This window comes from Sciurus vulgaris (genome assembly GCF_902686455.1).
Source record: "Sciurus vulgaris genome assembly, chromosome: 16".
NCBI classification, from domain to species: domain Eukaryota; kingdom Metazoa; phylum Chordata; class Mammalia; order Rodentia; family Sciuridae; genus Sciurus; species Sciurus vulgaris.
In genome coordinates this window covers 47,956,020-47,971,322 of record NC_136477.1, presented here as the reverse complement: position 1 = coordinate 47,971,322, position 15,303 = coordinate 47,956,020, and the positions used below count along the sequence as shown (strand labels likewise).

At 34.9% G+C, this 15,303-nt stretch overlaps 1 protein-coding gene across 38 annotated transcripts in view; it reads left to right on the top strand.

Moving 5' to 3' along the window:
* Nucleotides 1-15,303, top strand: part of SLMAP (sarcolemma associated protein) — a 150,020-nt gene that overhangs the window by 68,482 nt on the left and 66,235 nt on the right. For all 38 annotated transcript variants that reach the window (XM_079116423.1, XM_079116422.1, XM_079116451.1 and 35 more), the window contains exon 4: nucleotides 11,414-11,486. In XM_079116423.1, the coding sequence (XP_078972549.1) occupies nucleotides 11,414-11,486 (73 nt within the window). The remainder of the gene's footprint in view (nucleotides 1-11,413; nucleotides 11,487-15,303) is intronic.

Here is a 15,303-nt window from a genome sequence, read left to right as displayed (position 1 = left end):
CAGAATGAATCAAAAACTATTACCCTAGGTAAATGTATGATTACACAAATGGTATGCCTCTACTTCATGTACAAACAGAGAAACAAGATGTATCTTGTTTACAATAAAAATGAATTTAAAAAATAAAGAATGAAGTAATCAAATACATTTAGGCAATGTTTACTTAACCTAAAGTAAGCAGAGCATTTAATATGCTAACATATGTGCAGATTTTTAGAGGTGTGACCTTATAGAATGCAGCTCTTTCCAAACTCCTTTCTATTCTTTCCTACTTACGTCTATTTAGAAAATGCTATAGAAAAGCCAAGGATGACCCTGAGATTTAGGGTTACTATTAGTGTAATGTTATTTTGGCAACATTAGATTCTTGCAGGCTTCTTGGAAAACTTTATTTATTTACTTATTTATTTATTGTGGTTCTGGGCACTCAAACTCAGGGCCTCTTATATACTAGCAAAGGGTCTACTACTGACCCCTAACCTGTGTCAGCTTTAAGGAAATTAAGAAAGAAAGATCTATTCATTGAAAATGTTGAAGGTTTTTTTTATACTTACTGGTTTAAAACAATCAACATGTTATTCAGAGGATTGTGGGATACAGGTATGTCACAATTGAGTATTAACCTGTTTATGGCAGAAAAAAGTGTAGTTTTTCTTTACTATATAGTACTATGATTAGTTTTATGCTACTTAAAGAATTCTCCTGAAACTATATAATACTACTGGATCCCGAGATCAATGAAGAAATCAAAAGGAGCGTTTTAAACTTTATAGAAAGCAGTAAAGACTTTTGTTTCATAACATAGAAATCCTTTAGTCAGATAAAATTTATAATCTTAAATTCCTTCAGTCTTAAAGAAAGACAAAATAATTAGGGAACTTGGCACTTAGAGGAAATTGAAAAAAATTAAAAAGCTTTGAAGAATAAATAATAAAACAAATAATTGACACAAACAGAAAACTCTAGAAGAAATAAATCCAATTGCTGGTTCTTTTAAAACAAACAAATAAAGTAGGTAATTCATAAACCTTAACACCTTGGTTAAATTCAAATACCAGCAAAAATATGCAAGGTAAGGAATGAGAAAGGAGAAATAAGCCCAGGTACAAAATATAGTAAAAGAATTATAAGAGAATATTATATGTCTACCTATAGCAAAGAAAAATAAAACCTAGAATACACCAATGTTATCCTAGTAAAATTATCCCAAGTGTAAAACCTACATAAATCAATTTGTTTGAAAGAGACTGAAAGGTATTAATGATTCACCATTGAAAAGACATCAGAGAGATTCACAGTTCAGTTTATTCTTATTTATAAAAACAGATAAATTCAATATTGGATAAGTAATCCCAAACATAGATAAAGGTGAAAAGCTCTCAAAATCCTTTAAAGAAGTTAGCATATCATTAATGCCAAAATCTGATTAAGATATAGCACAAAAAAGAAAACCATAAGTAATGGTTATACTTATGGTAAATAAGTAAATTTACTTTGTGTTAATAGATGAAAATTTTAATGAAGGTACTAGTCAATTAATGCAGAAATAAAATTAGAATAAATAACAAAGTCGTTTATTCTAAGAATGCAGTAATTCAGTGTTAGAATATGTCAACATAATCCGCTAACTAAAGCTGGAAAACCATTTAACCATATAACCAGTATTTGTATAACTGAATAACCCATAGATGTTGAAAAGGCATTTTGTTAAATTCATTGGTTATATAAATTAATAGGATGAAGAGAAAACTAATAAAAATCCAAAGTAAAATAGGATAAAAAATCTGTAAAAATATATGCACTAAATTTATATGTATCAATGAAGATCTCAGAGTACCTCAAGCAAATTACAGGTTGTATGTGGTAAATGTATAAATGATGCAGAACAATACTGTGTAGTTCTTTGAATACGTTTATAGTAAGAATGAAAAATTATATGTATGGGTGATTTAAAAAAATGGGGACTCAGGATATAGTTTAGTTGAAGAGCTCTTGTCTAGCATGTGCAAGTTTGTGAGGTTTTTGGAAAGAATTTTTTTTGGTATCAGTGTGCATAGTACTAAAAACAATGTAAGTATAATTTTTAAATTGTCCATTGTATATCACTTAAAAGAATAAATTAGAATTATATTAATTGCAGGGATTTCTACAAGATATTATTAAATAAGGAAAGAATAAATTGTTTTTAATTTTATTTTTAGAGTCTCACCAATTCCTATAAACAGCATATATATGAATGTATTTGCATATGATTGTAATATGAACATAGCATGTCATATTATGCGTACTAGGTCATTAATGTGCATATTCTAGAATGACTAATGTGAGTAGAAGGGAGGTGTGGAGGAGATAGCCACAATAAAAGGGGAGAGGCTAACAATTATAATAAAAAATCTTAGTATGTGTAATACTTATATATTTATTCAAGATAATTTGTGTGTGTAAAATAAATTTCAGATAATATGTTCAATATGTATTATATATGTATGTATATCAGAATTTTGTTTAAAAGGTGATATAACCTCTTGAACATATCAGTTCATATTAGTGTCTTTTCCAAAACAATCTAGTCTTGATGTTTAGCTTTCCATCCATTGTTGCTACAGGGAGAAGACTCACTGGTCAGACATGTACATATAATCTACCCTATAGATATAAAATATCATTGTAAACAAATAGGCTTACATTCTAATAGATTTGGGGAAAGAAAGAGAGAAAACTGTGAATTAGTTACCCAAATACTGTTCCAAACCACAAATTGCTCAGGTAGACTTTGAGTTTTATGGCTCACACACCATTACAGTACCCTTTGTTGCAAATTTTGGACCAGTTTGTTCTGTAAACCTCACATACAACTCTAATCAGCTCATCATCCTAGGTCCACTTCACAGATATTTGTTTCTCAATTAAACTCTTATGAGCAAAAGGTAAGAGCAAGGTCATAGATATCTTATTTTGGCTTTGCTCCAACTACCCAGAATTACATTTACTTCCCAGAATAGACCTGACCTTTTTTGACCTTCAAGTATTTGCACTTTTTCCTATGCCTAGAAACCTTTCTTAATCTCACAAGGATAGATGAGGTGCCCCCCCATGCCCCTGTTATACCCCATACTCTTCCCTTATAAGTATTTGCCTCCCTTACTAAACTGGAAGATGTGCAAGAACAGCTAATTTATCTCCCTTCCTTGCAGAATCTCCACACTGAGCCTGGCACATATTTCTTGAATAAATTTCAAAATGTCCCATGAATTTTCATCTACCATTTTACTGAAGTTTTTTCTACCATTTTATCTTAACCAAGATTTTGACAATCTTCTTCCTAATCAGAGGCTAAAAGTGAGGACAGGGTATCGGCAATCTTATTATCACTCACAGCCTTTTTTATTCTGCCATCTTTCTTTAACCAGCATAAACTTTAATTTCTTCATCCTAAAAAATGAAAATCATGATCTTATTATCTACCTTACAGGATTGTGGTACAGTGTTTAATTTTCACATAGTGGCACAGTGTTCAATGTGAACATTTAAAGTGTGTATTATAAAGTGCTCAGCTCAGGACCCAATACTGATTTTACTCAAGCCCTTGCAAATCATTTGTATAGTTATTGTTTGTCATTAAATTTGCTCTTCTTTCTTAGTCCCTTCAACTCTAGGGTTCTCTGTCTGTCCTTTGGAACCCATCATTGACTTGTTCAAAGGTACTCTTAATTTTCAGGTTCCAGCTGCTAGGGGAAATTACAAAACTAATGGAGCACAGACTGCACTAAATTTACCTTGTTGGCTAAGGGAACTTTTCTGTTTGGTTTTTTTGTTTGTTTGTACTGGAAATTGAACCCAGGTGCACTTAATCACTGAGCCACATCCCCAGCCCTTTTTATGTATTTTACTTAGAGACAGGGTCTCATTTAGTTACTTAGGGCCTTGCTAAGTTTCTGAGGCTGGCTTTGAACTCGAGATCATCCTACCTCAGCCTCTTGAGCTGGTAGGATTAGAGGTGTGCACCACCACACCTAGCCCAAGGGAAACTTTTCTGGTGGCATGAATTCTCATTCTGCTAACAGCAGAACTTTGTACAACTACAGATGCCTGGACTCCATCCTTGTGTCCTAAGGAGGAACACTGCCCAGGGTGGAACCTGTGATTCTGTTGTCCAATTGGTTTTAAGAATCTGGATCAACTAATCTCCAGAATCTATAAAGAACTCAAAAAACTCTACACCAAGAATGCAAATAATCCAATCGACAAATGGGCTAAGGAAATGAATAGACACTTCACAGAAGAAGATCTGCAAGCAATCAACAAACATGGAAAAATGTTCAACATCTCTAGTAATAAGAGAAATACAAATCAAAACCACCCTAAGATTCCATCTCACCCCAATTAGAATGGCGATTATCAAGAATACAAGCATAACAGGTGTTGGCGAGGATGTGGGGAGAAAGGTACACTCATACATTGCTGGCGGGGATGCAAATTAGTGCAGCCACTCTGGAAAGCAGTGTGGAGATTCTTTAGAAAACTTGGAATGGAACCACCATTTGACCCAGCCATCCCACTCCTTGGCCTGTACCCAAAGGACTTAAAATCAGCATACTACAGAGATACAGCCACATCAATGTTCATAGCTGCTCAATTCACAATAGCCAGATTGTGGAACCAACCTAGATGCCCTTCAATTGATGAGTGGATAAAGAAACTGTGGTATATATATACAATGGAATATTACTCAGCCATAAAGAATGATAAAATTATGGCATTTGCAGGCAAATGGATGAAATTGGAGAATATCTTGCTAAGTGAGATAAGCCAATCTCAAAAAACCAAAGGTCGAATGATATTGCTAATAAGTGGATGATGACACATAATGGGGGGAGGGAGGGGTTTGTGTTAGGGTTAGAGTTAGGGTTAGGGAGGGGGGCAAGAATGGAGGAAGGAAGGTCTGTATAGAGGGAAAAGAGGGGTGGGAGGGGTGAGGGGGAGGAAAAAAAATAACAATGAATCAAACAACAATACCCTATGTAAATTTATGATTACACAAATGGTATGCCTTTACGCCATGTACAAACAGAGAAACAACATGTATCCCATTTGTTTACAATTTAAAAAAAAAAAAAAAAAGAATCTTGCTCAAATAGATTTTTTTTTTGGTACTGGGGATTGAACTCAGGGCCTTGTGCTTGCAAGGCAAGCACTCTACCAGCTGAGCTATCTCCCCAGCCCTTAAATAGCTTCTTAACATCGACTGTTTTGAATGCTTTCCCCTGTCCTCAAGTCCTAATTTCCCTCATTACCTTGTCTGCTGTGAAATCTTTCTTGGTGGCTCAGAACCTGTACTCCCGATGTCTCCTTACTGTTTTCTCTTGAATGTCCTCCTATTGTCTTATAGTAACTTTGTACAAAACTTAATTTCCTCTTCAAACCAGAGTATTCTACTGACTTCCCAATGTCTTTTATTATTACTTCATTCCCCCACTCTAGCTCAAACTCTTGGCATCTTTTCTGAATCCTGTCTTACTTACCTCTAACAGCCTTGTTATCTCAATCATTTCCCTCCTTTCCCTACAACTTCCGTTTTTTTCTGTTGCCACCCCGGAGTGTTACAGAGTCTCCCCACTTCCGGCCACCATACTCTGCCCACCTACTGCTTTAAGATATTCTTCTTTCACAACTTTATTTATGTCTTCTTTCCTGCTTTGAGAAGCTATGCCACAAATAAAGTCTGAAATACCTACTTGTACACTTGAGGCCCTTAAAAATGTACTCATTTCAATCTTTTGATTTTTTTTTTTTTCCCCGTCACTCCCCTTAAATATGCTAAGCAGGGTTCTTTAGAAGATGGTATGCGGAAAAGATTCTTTTAAATCTTAGCACTGCCTTTGATCAGAGGTCTGATCTCAGGGAAATTACCTTGGCCTCTTTGTCCCTAGTCACCTCATCTATAAAACAAAGCATAAAAATAACTATTGACATGGTTCATTATACGTCATTAACACGTATGTTTTCTTTGAGGGTTGGCACTAGAGGACCTTGAAATGTTTCTTTTGTAGATGTTGATAGATCTTTATTTTATTCATTTTTTTACATGTGGTATTGAGAATTGAACCCAGTGCCTCACACATGCTAGGCAAGCACTCTACCACTGAGCCACAACCCCAGCCTGAAATGTAGTTTCTTTACATCCTATCTCCAGTTTCTTCCAACTGCTCTCCTTACATGTGTACTCTCCCACTTCTTTTTCTTTGTTCATGGCATTTTCTCTGCCTTTCCTCATTTCCAACTTTTGAATTTTATTCTATTTTAATTTTTTTCCTTTTTTACTCGTTCTTTGCCCTTGCCCATTCCAAATGCCCATGGTAGTTGGTACTTCTTGTAGCCTATGGTCCTCCCTCATCACCTTCTTTCATTTTATATTAGGCATTATTAGTTTATTCTTACTATATTGAAATCTCCACAAAGTCAGGGATCTAGCTGTCATAATCATCTTGGTTTTTACCATTATTCCCAGAATATTGCTTTGTAGTCAGCAGACTCTTAGTGGTTTTTGTTTTTGTTTTTGTTTTTCCATTTCTTGGTAAACCAAAGTTTTACTCCCAGAGTTTAGTTTCAAAGGTTAAATTGGACTGTTTATCAGCAGGTCAAGTACATCCCTCAGTGAATACTTATTGAGTAAGTAGGTAAAACCAGAGATACACCACTCCCCATGGACAAGTCAAAAAATAGATCAGTGCACAATACCACTCCGTGGTATGCTCAGAGAAATAAAGTAGTAGACGAATCCCTATATTTAGAGAAAGGACTCTTTCTCTCAACTGGATAGAACCAAAATTCTTTGGAGAAATAGTTGACTCTGAGTCTAGAAGGTTTTTCATATCATAAAGCAATGAAGCCATCTAAGAATCTTGGACTCATGTCAAAAGGGCTTCTAGGAATTATCACAAGTGAGTCCCTGCTTGTCAAAGATGGATAATTGGAGCATCAAACAATAATAACAGCAGTGATTTGAAATATATCAAATATGTTCAAATCAATGTGCTTACAATGATACTAAAAAGGAAAATAAAAGGGTTTTATTACCTTTGGAAAAACTTAGGAAAATACTTTATCATTCTGAAAGCAGGTAAATAAAGGATAAAGCAGTTAGCCTCCTTTCCTATAAGAAGTATACCTGAGGCTTCTGGGTTTGTAACTCAGTGGTGGGATGCTTGCCTAGTGTGCATGAGGCCCTGGGTTACATCCCCAGCACTGGTAAAAGAAAAATAAGAATTTTACCTGAGGTAAACAAGTAGTTGAAGAAGGAAAGCCTTCTGATGGCTGCACTACACCTCATAAGTGAAGACAGAATGAGAGAAAAAAAATCTATGACTTAGAAGCTCTATACAGCAAAAAAAAAAAAAAAAAGTCATGATTGAAAGTTTTAGCTATTTATCTTATAGTCAAAAGGCAGTTTATGCAAATAATTCCCCAGTCTAGAAATGTTTATGCCTCTAATACAGGTCTTGATTTTTTTTTTTAAATGTTCCTCAGGTTTTTATGGCCTCATTCATCATCCTTCGTATTGCTGCCTATCATTTTAAGAAATCTTTCAAACTATTCCTAAGTATAAAGTAGTATTGGCCTTCTTACTCCATATAGGATTGAAGATAGGGCCAGACTACAACATAACCTCAGAGTTTCTGTACTCCATGGAGTCCAGGGACTCTTAACAGTTTTAAACTTACCAAAGTGAACATGGGTCATCAAAATGGTGTTTGTGTAAAGAGGCAGTAAAAAAAGCTGGGTGTATACACAAAGTAAATATGTTAACTCACGAGCAAAATAGGTGGTATGTATAATAAAATAACATAGGGGAAAAAAGAGACAAGTGGCAGTCAGCACGTGTGTTATTCTGATATTTAATAGCCTCATAACTATAGCAGGCAAGTACAGATTGTGCTTCCAGAGGCCTTGTTTTCTCAGTTCAGACACACCTGTTTTTCATGTTTTTAACATTTCTGAAATTTGCATATGTCTTATAACTATACATGTATATTTAATATGGCACTGTTCTCGTGGCCCCTTACCCTCTTGGGAAGCTATTTAAATATTTTGCTGTTGAAAATCAAAAAGATAGCTAACATTTCTATGTGTCTGTAGATCTAGTTGACATGAGATCTTTTCAAAGGCAGAATTGGATGGACTAGGTTGTCAGCTTAGCCAGACGTGGTCTTTCTTTTAACTGCCTCTGACACTGCAGCATTCCTGTTCTGCCCAGCCAGTATTAGCCCTTGGTTTACCTCATAGATTTATGCATCAGTCTATTTGCTGAACTTCAGGGTGATCTATCTGAGCAACAGAATTCCTGATGTAATATATCATTTATCAGTTCTGGCACTATAGTTTTATTTGTAACTAGTTCCTGTATTAAAAAAATTGCAATAACCATTTAAATATATCGATAAAATGTAGTTTTTATTGGATCTTCATCTTATATTGTACTCTTATATATATATTGTAAGCTATTTATAGTAAATCTCTGGTGAAACCATAAAGCTGGGATAAATCCATCCCTTCCCTGTCTTCTGTCAGGGAGAGGAAGAGGCTAGTAGTTCTTATAAATGATGATGAGCCCTATGGTCCTCAAAGTAAGAAACATCTTTATCCCTAAGTAATGGGAACTATAAGCATTAATATGTTCTTTGACATAGTAAGCATTTATTAAATATCTACTTTGTACCAAATGACTCTGCTAAGGACAAAGGTTTAAAAAGTGAAAAGCAGCAAATCCTTGCTGCCTTCAAAGAGTTGAATCTAATTGGTGAGATGGCAGATGTATAAATGATAAATATTCACAATGCAGTGTGCTTAAGTGTTACAAAAAGTAGATATAGGAGAGTGGGTCTTTGGTGAAACAATTAGAAAGTGTGAGCCTTGAGAATAAGTAATATTTGGTCATTTAGGCAAGGGAACAAAGGGCATCACTGTCAGGAGGGATAGTTTGTCTAAAAGCCATGGGGTTATGAAAGTAAAGTATGTGGAGAGTGCAGGCAGCTTTGCTTTACTACAGGAAGTCTATGATAGCAGGATAGAGGACGAAGCCAGAAAGGAAGGAGTCATACAGCTCATGACTGTGGTTGCTGTCTACTCAGTTTCGAAGACTATTCAGTAGTTAGGCAGGTGGGTGTACACCTGTAATCCCAGCTAGTCAGGAGGATGAGGCAGGAGGATCTCAAGTTCAAGATCAGCCTCAGCACCTTAGCTAGACCCTGCCTCAAAATAAAATATAAAGGGCTGGGGATATAGCTCTGTGGTAGAGCACCCCTCAGTTCAGTTCCCAGTGCCACAAAGGAAAGAAAAAGTGCTCCAAAGTCTGTGGTCTCCTTTTTCAAGTGGTATTGTTTTAAAAAACAGAAGACTAAGGCAGAAGGATAGCAAGTTCAGGCCAGCTGAGCAACTGTGCAAGACCCTATTTCAAAATAAAAAATACATAGGTTTGAGAATATAGCTTAGTGGTAGAGTACCCTAAGTTTAATACTCTGTACTGAAAAAATAAATAAATGTATGAAAAAGGAAAAGACTGTCCAATAGATTATTTGGGGGACCGGGTACCAGGGATTGAACTCCCAGGGGCCCTTGACCACTGAGCTACATCCCCAGCCCTATTTTGTATTTTTTATTTAGAGACAGGGTCTCACTGAGTTGCTTAGTGCCTCAGTCTCCCCAGTGGCTGGGAGATGATTTTTGATCTGTGTTTAGCACTTGTTGTATAATCAGTTAATGAAGATCAATATTGAATAAATTGCACTGAATTCCTTAAGTTGAAGGTACATTTCTAGATGGTAGTCATATTACTTTATGTTTATAATATTGTCTTGATGTTGTCATCCAATAAGTTATCCTCAAATGCATTAGCTCTGTTCTTTTTGTTTGTTTGTTTTTTAATTGTAATTCTAGATGGACAAGCCTACCTGATTCTGTTTATTTTTATGTGGTGTTAGGATTGAATCCAGGGCCTTACACGTGTTAGGCAAGAGCTCTGCCACTGAGCTATAGCCCCAGCCCCAGCTCTATTCTTTAAACTCAGTTATATTGAAGTATAATTTATTTACACATCAATTTGATGTATACAATTCAGTGAAGTTTGGTAAATGTATACAGTCAACCTGTCACTCCTCTATTTATGTAGTATATTTTTATCAGCCCACATTAGTTTTTAATCAGAGTCTGATGAACTAGATAATTAGACCCTGGAAAGTGCAGTATCTGGGGAATAGGGAAATTTTTTAAAAAATAGTCTTTAAATTAAAAAACATTTTTTTCCCCTATAAAATCTACATGCAAAGAAGCTCTGTACAAGTGCTATTGGGGTGGGTTTATATTTTGAAGTCTTCAGTAGGAAGACATTGTTAAAAAACAATGATGTGAAGTTGTCCACAGAATGGTATGATGTTATAAAAAGATGCTGGTGGTTGAGGAAGAAACAACTATCAAGAAAACAAAACAGCTGGTCATGGTGGTGAACACCTTGTAATCTCAGTGATTTGGGAGACTGGAGCCAGGAGGACTGTAAGTTGGAATCCAACTTGGCAATTTAGGGAGACCTGTCTCAAAATAAAAAAAAACTGGAGATGTAACTCCATGGTAGAATACCTTTGAGTTCAATCCCCAGTACCACACCAAAAAATAAATAAGTAAAATTTTTAAACTAAACTGAAAAACCTCCTCTGTGAGTTTAGCAAGCACCTCTTATATATTTACTCCCATAGAATTGTAGCAGTACTTTCACGTGTCCGAGGTCATGTAATCAGCCAAACCAAGTGAGTCTGACAGGATTGGCTACCTGTTTGCATAAGAAATAGGGGAATGAAAGAGAAATTCTTTTTTCATCCATTGCCTATTTCTTATGTGGACAGCTGAACCTGGCCAGCTGGAATCCAGGCAGGTTCCCTTGCCTTGACTGCCGGTAACAGTCTTGGTTTTCTTGCCCATAAAATGAAGGATAGAATGGCATGTTCTTAACTATATTGTGTAGAATTTTAGCATTGTGTGAGGTGTGGTCAAGGACAGGAGAATTAGGAATAAAGATTATGTTTTAAAGGAGAGTAAAACCATGTTTGATGTTGGCAGATGGGGCAAAAGTGTCTTTTCTCTCTTGAGTTGCATTTACATATATTCATCTGACCATTTATTTATTTATGGAATTGGAAGATAGGATGCTTTTTGTAACAATTCTATCTGTAATTCTTTCTTACAATTGTGGTTCATTATGGACAGGGATATTTCTCCTGGGTAATAAATATTGTCATTAAATCACCAGATTTATTTTTCCCCAGAAGTTATTGCTTTTAAGAATAAAATATACATTTAGATATGAGAGGTACAAAGTTTTGTTTTTTTAAACAATTATTTCATGTTATTTGTTTGTTTCAACCAGTTACCCATGGGTGTATTGTTTCCACAATAAAACTGTTTCTACCAGATGGTATGGAAGCCCGGCTCCGATCAGAGTGAGTATAATTTAGTGCTGTGAAGTTTTTGGATTAATTACTTTGGATAATAATATTAGATGATGATATAATGCTAATACTTCAGGATTGTTTTATAATTTTGTAAATATCATTACAAAATTGACATAATGCTTTTTGAAGTATACTTGCTTTTCACATTACTTGCAATTCGAGTAAATAATAATGTATGAGGCAAAGGTTATTTTGTTTCCAAATGTAACTTTACAATTTATATGTAGGATAATTAGTTACTTTTCAGTGTTTAGAATGTGTTAGTTTTTGGTGAATGATAACATCTTCCTTTGATTTTCATTTAAGAAAAAGCTTCTTAAACTGTGATTGCCTCTGAAGTTAATAGCAGTGTCATCATCTTATAGGATCTTGATGATGATAATATAGTTAGTAGCTTATTTTGCTGGGAGTTTTTAAAAGTTTTTTCCCCGTGTTATATTTCTGTCTTCTCTAAAGCAACATACAGGTTCCTCATAAAATGTAAATTTTAAAATGTAAATATAAGTTCACTTTGATCTTGTGCTTTTCAGATTAACATTATGCAGTGTTGAAGGAAATTAAGCAATATTTAAACTTAAAATTTTTTTAATTGGGGAAAAACCTTGAATATGGTAGAAGCTTCTTTCTATACTCAATATTTTCTGTCCATGGAAGGCTGTTTCTGGCCAGCCATTTCTGTTTCTGAGGTGGTACATGCTTGTAATCCCAGCAGTTTGGGAAACTGAGACAGGAGAATCACAAATTCAAGGACAATCTGGGCAATTTAGCAAGATCCTGTCTCAAAAAAAGGGGGGGGGAGGTGGGATGGGGATAAATATCAGTGATTAAAGTGCCCTTGGGTTCAATCCAGTGCCCCTGTCCCCTGCAAAAACTGTTTCTATCATAACCTATTTTTTTATTAGCAATTTCGTTTGGGTTACATCACAATGCCTAGAGTTTAAGAATATTGAGTTGGGAAAATGAAGCAGAGGCCTTACCATTACTGTGATAGTCTGTGCTTTCTTTCATTAGTATCACATTCTTTATGCATCAGTAGAAGCTACCTTTTTTTTTTTTAAGATAGTTGAAATAAAACAAAAAAAAATTGTAAACATTTTTACTTTAAAGCATTATTTCCTATTTTAAATTAATGGATTAAAATTACAGTGCATTTTAGGAAATTTAATGTAACAGCTTTTATTATGGGTCCAGAGTTTTGGTTTTAGAAATAGTCAACAAATGATATATGGCTTTTTTTTTTTTTTATTGTAAACAAATGGGATACATGTTGCCTCTCTGTTTGTACATGGCGCAAAGGCATACCATTTGTGTAATCATAAATCCACATACAGTAATGTTGTTTGATTCGATATATGGCTTTTTAAAGAATTTGATATTTGTATTTGATAAAGACATTTTTCTTTCATAGAGTTGAAAACTTTGGGCAGATACATAAGGAGTTAATCTGTTCTCAGGTTCCAGCTAATAGAGCATATGAAGTTTTTTCAAAGTCTGATTTCATGACTTGTGTCCCTATCCCTTTTGTTTCCCCAGACCTTTTAACCTTCGTCCCTGTCTTCTCATTGTTTGACTTTCCTTATGTTTTAAATATTAGCACCGTTCAAAATTTTGCTATAGGGGCTGGGGAGATAGCTCAGTTGGTAGAGCTTGCCTTGCAAGCACAAGGCCCTGGGTTCAATCCCCAGCACCAAAAAAAAAAAAAAAAAAAAAAAAAAATTTTGCTATAAATTTCATTGTATATAATTGGACTGACTTTCTGAAGAAAATGAATTTTTTTAAATAATTTATTTATTTTGATTCATTGAAAACAAATGGGGTACAACTTGTTTCTCTGGTTGTACATGAAGTAGAGTCATACCATTTGTGTAATCATACATGTACATAGGGTAATGATGTTTGTCTCATTCTGTTATTTTTTCCTTTCCCCCCACCCCTCTTTTTCCTCTATTCAATCTATTCTTCCTCCATTCTTGCCTACATCCCCATTATGTATCATTATCTGCTTATCAGAGAGATCAGTTGTCTTTTTTTTTTTTGGGATTGGCTTATCTCACTTAGCATGATATTCTCCAACTTCATCCATTTGCAGAAAATGAGTTTTGAATAGACAATTCTCTAGAGCTGGGAGAAGATTGGAATAGTCTTTAGAAGTGGATAGTATAGATCAAAGCCTGACATGACTTGTTTTGTGATTTAGTTGGGCCTCATTTTTCTCATTTGATACATGAAGATGATAATAGTACCTACGGAGCAAAAATTAGGGGGATTATGAGGATTGTGTACTTTTAAAAAGCTTAGTGTATTACCTGGCATATAATAAATCCACAATAAACATTAGCTGTTTCTGTTACTATAATCTAATTTTTTGTTAGCAATATATGTGGTTTGAGGTATACTAGAATGCCTAAAGTTTAAGTCCACTGTGTAAATACCATTTAGTGCTTTTAAGGTCTTCATTAGGTGATTCTCAGAAGGCTAACTTCTTTCTTTCCTCATTTTTGTTATATTGCACAAATAATTTTCAAATGATAAGAAATGGAGAAATGCTGGGCGGCCAGTGGCACCAGCATTGTTATCCCAGCAACTCAGGAAGCTGAGGCAGGAGGATCTCAAGTTCAAAGCCAGCCTCAGCCACTTGCAAGACCCTAACATCTTAGTGGAACCCTGTCTGAGAAAATAAATGAATAAACAAACAAAAGCCTGGGGATGTAGCTCAGTGATAAAGTATGACAGGGTTCAACCCCAGTACAAAAAAAAGAAATGAGAAAGAAAGGAAGAGAAATAACTTATGATCTCATTATCCAAACATTAAATAACAGTTTTCATTTTCTACATTCCCTTTTTCTACTTTTTGTATGCATGTAGATTTTTAAAGAATTCCAAGTACACCATATCCAAGGTAGTTAAGATACAAATGTGTGTTGGATGTTTAACCTTTTTTTTTTTTTTTTTGGTTGTGATGCTGGGAATTGAACCCAGGGCCTTGTGCATGCTAGGATTTTCTAGTCTTTCATTTGTTAACCAGCTATTCATGGGAACAGAAGAATTTGAACTTGGGTCACTGGGAAAACTGATTTTAAAAATTCTTGTTAATATTTTTTTGCTTCCATTTAGACATTATTAAGTTCAGTTTTCTGTATGCATATATCTGAAGAGAAAAGGATATATATATTCAAAATGGTTATCTCTGGATACTGGCATGATAATTTTTTTTCTTCATGATTTACTTCACATATTTTCATAATCAATATGTATCACATATAATCAAGAAAAATAAACGTGTTCGAAATGCCTCTTGTAGTTTTATAGAGTGAAAGTAAAAATCTTAAATTTTACATAACTTTTTTAAACCTTCACTAGGCACCAGCTTTGTTAGATCCTGTGGGGATGCACAGGTGAATTGATAATAGTTCCTGAGACACAGGTGTGTAATCAAAGAAGTATGGTAAAGGAGTATGTATGTTCAGCAAAGTCTATATAGGATATCATGGGTGCTCAGAAGGGAGGTGGATGCTGGTACTTAATATTCTATTTTATAAGTCATGCCATATCAGTTTCTTAGTTTCTTACACATGAATAGCCAGAGGAATCAGAACTTTTCCTAGTCAGGTTTCAAGCTGGCTCTCACTCTGGAGTGGCTTCTAAGATGTGGAGTGATTAGCAACCAGTAGGTGGGTGGCAGCCTTGCTCTGTGTCCCATTACCCACTCCCATCTCACATACAGTATGTTATAAAGCATTGTAAAACAGGGAATGGTCTTAATGATTGATTGCTGCTGTATATTAGGCACTGTTATAAGTTCTTT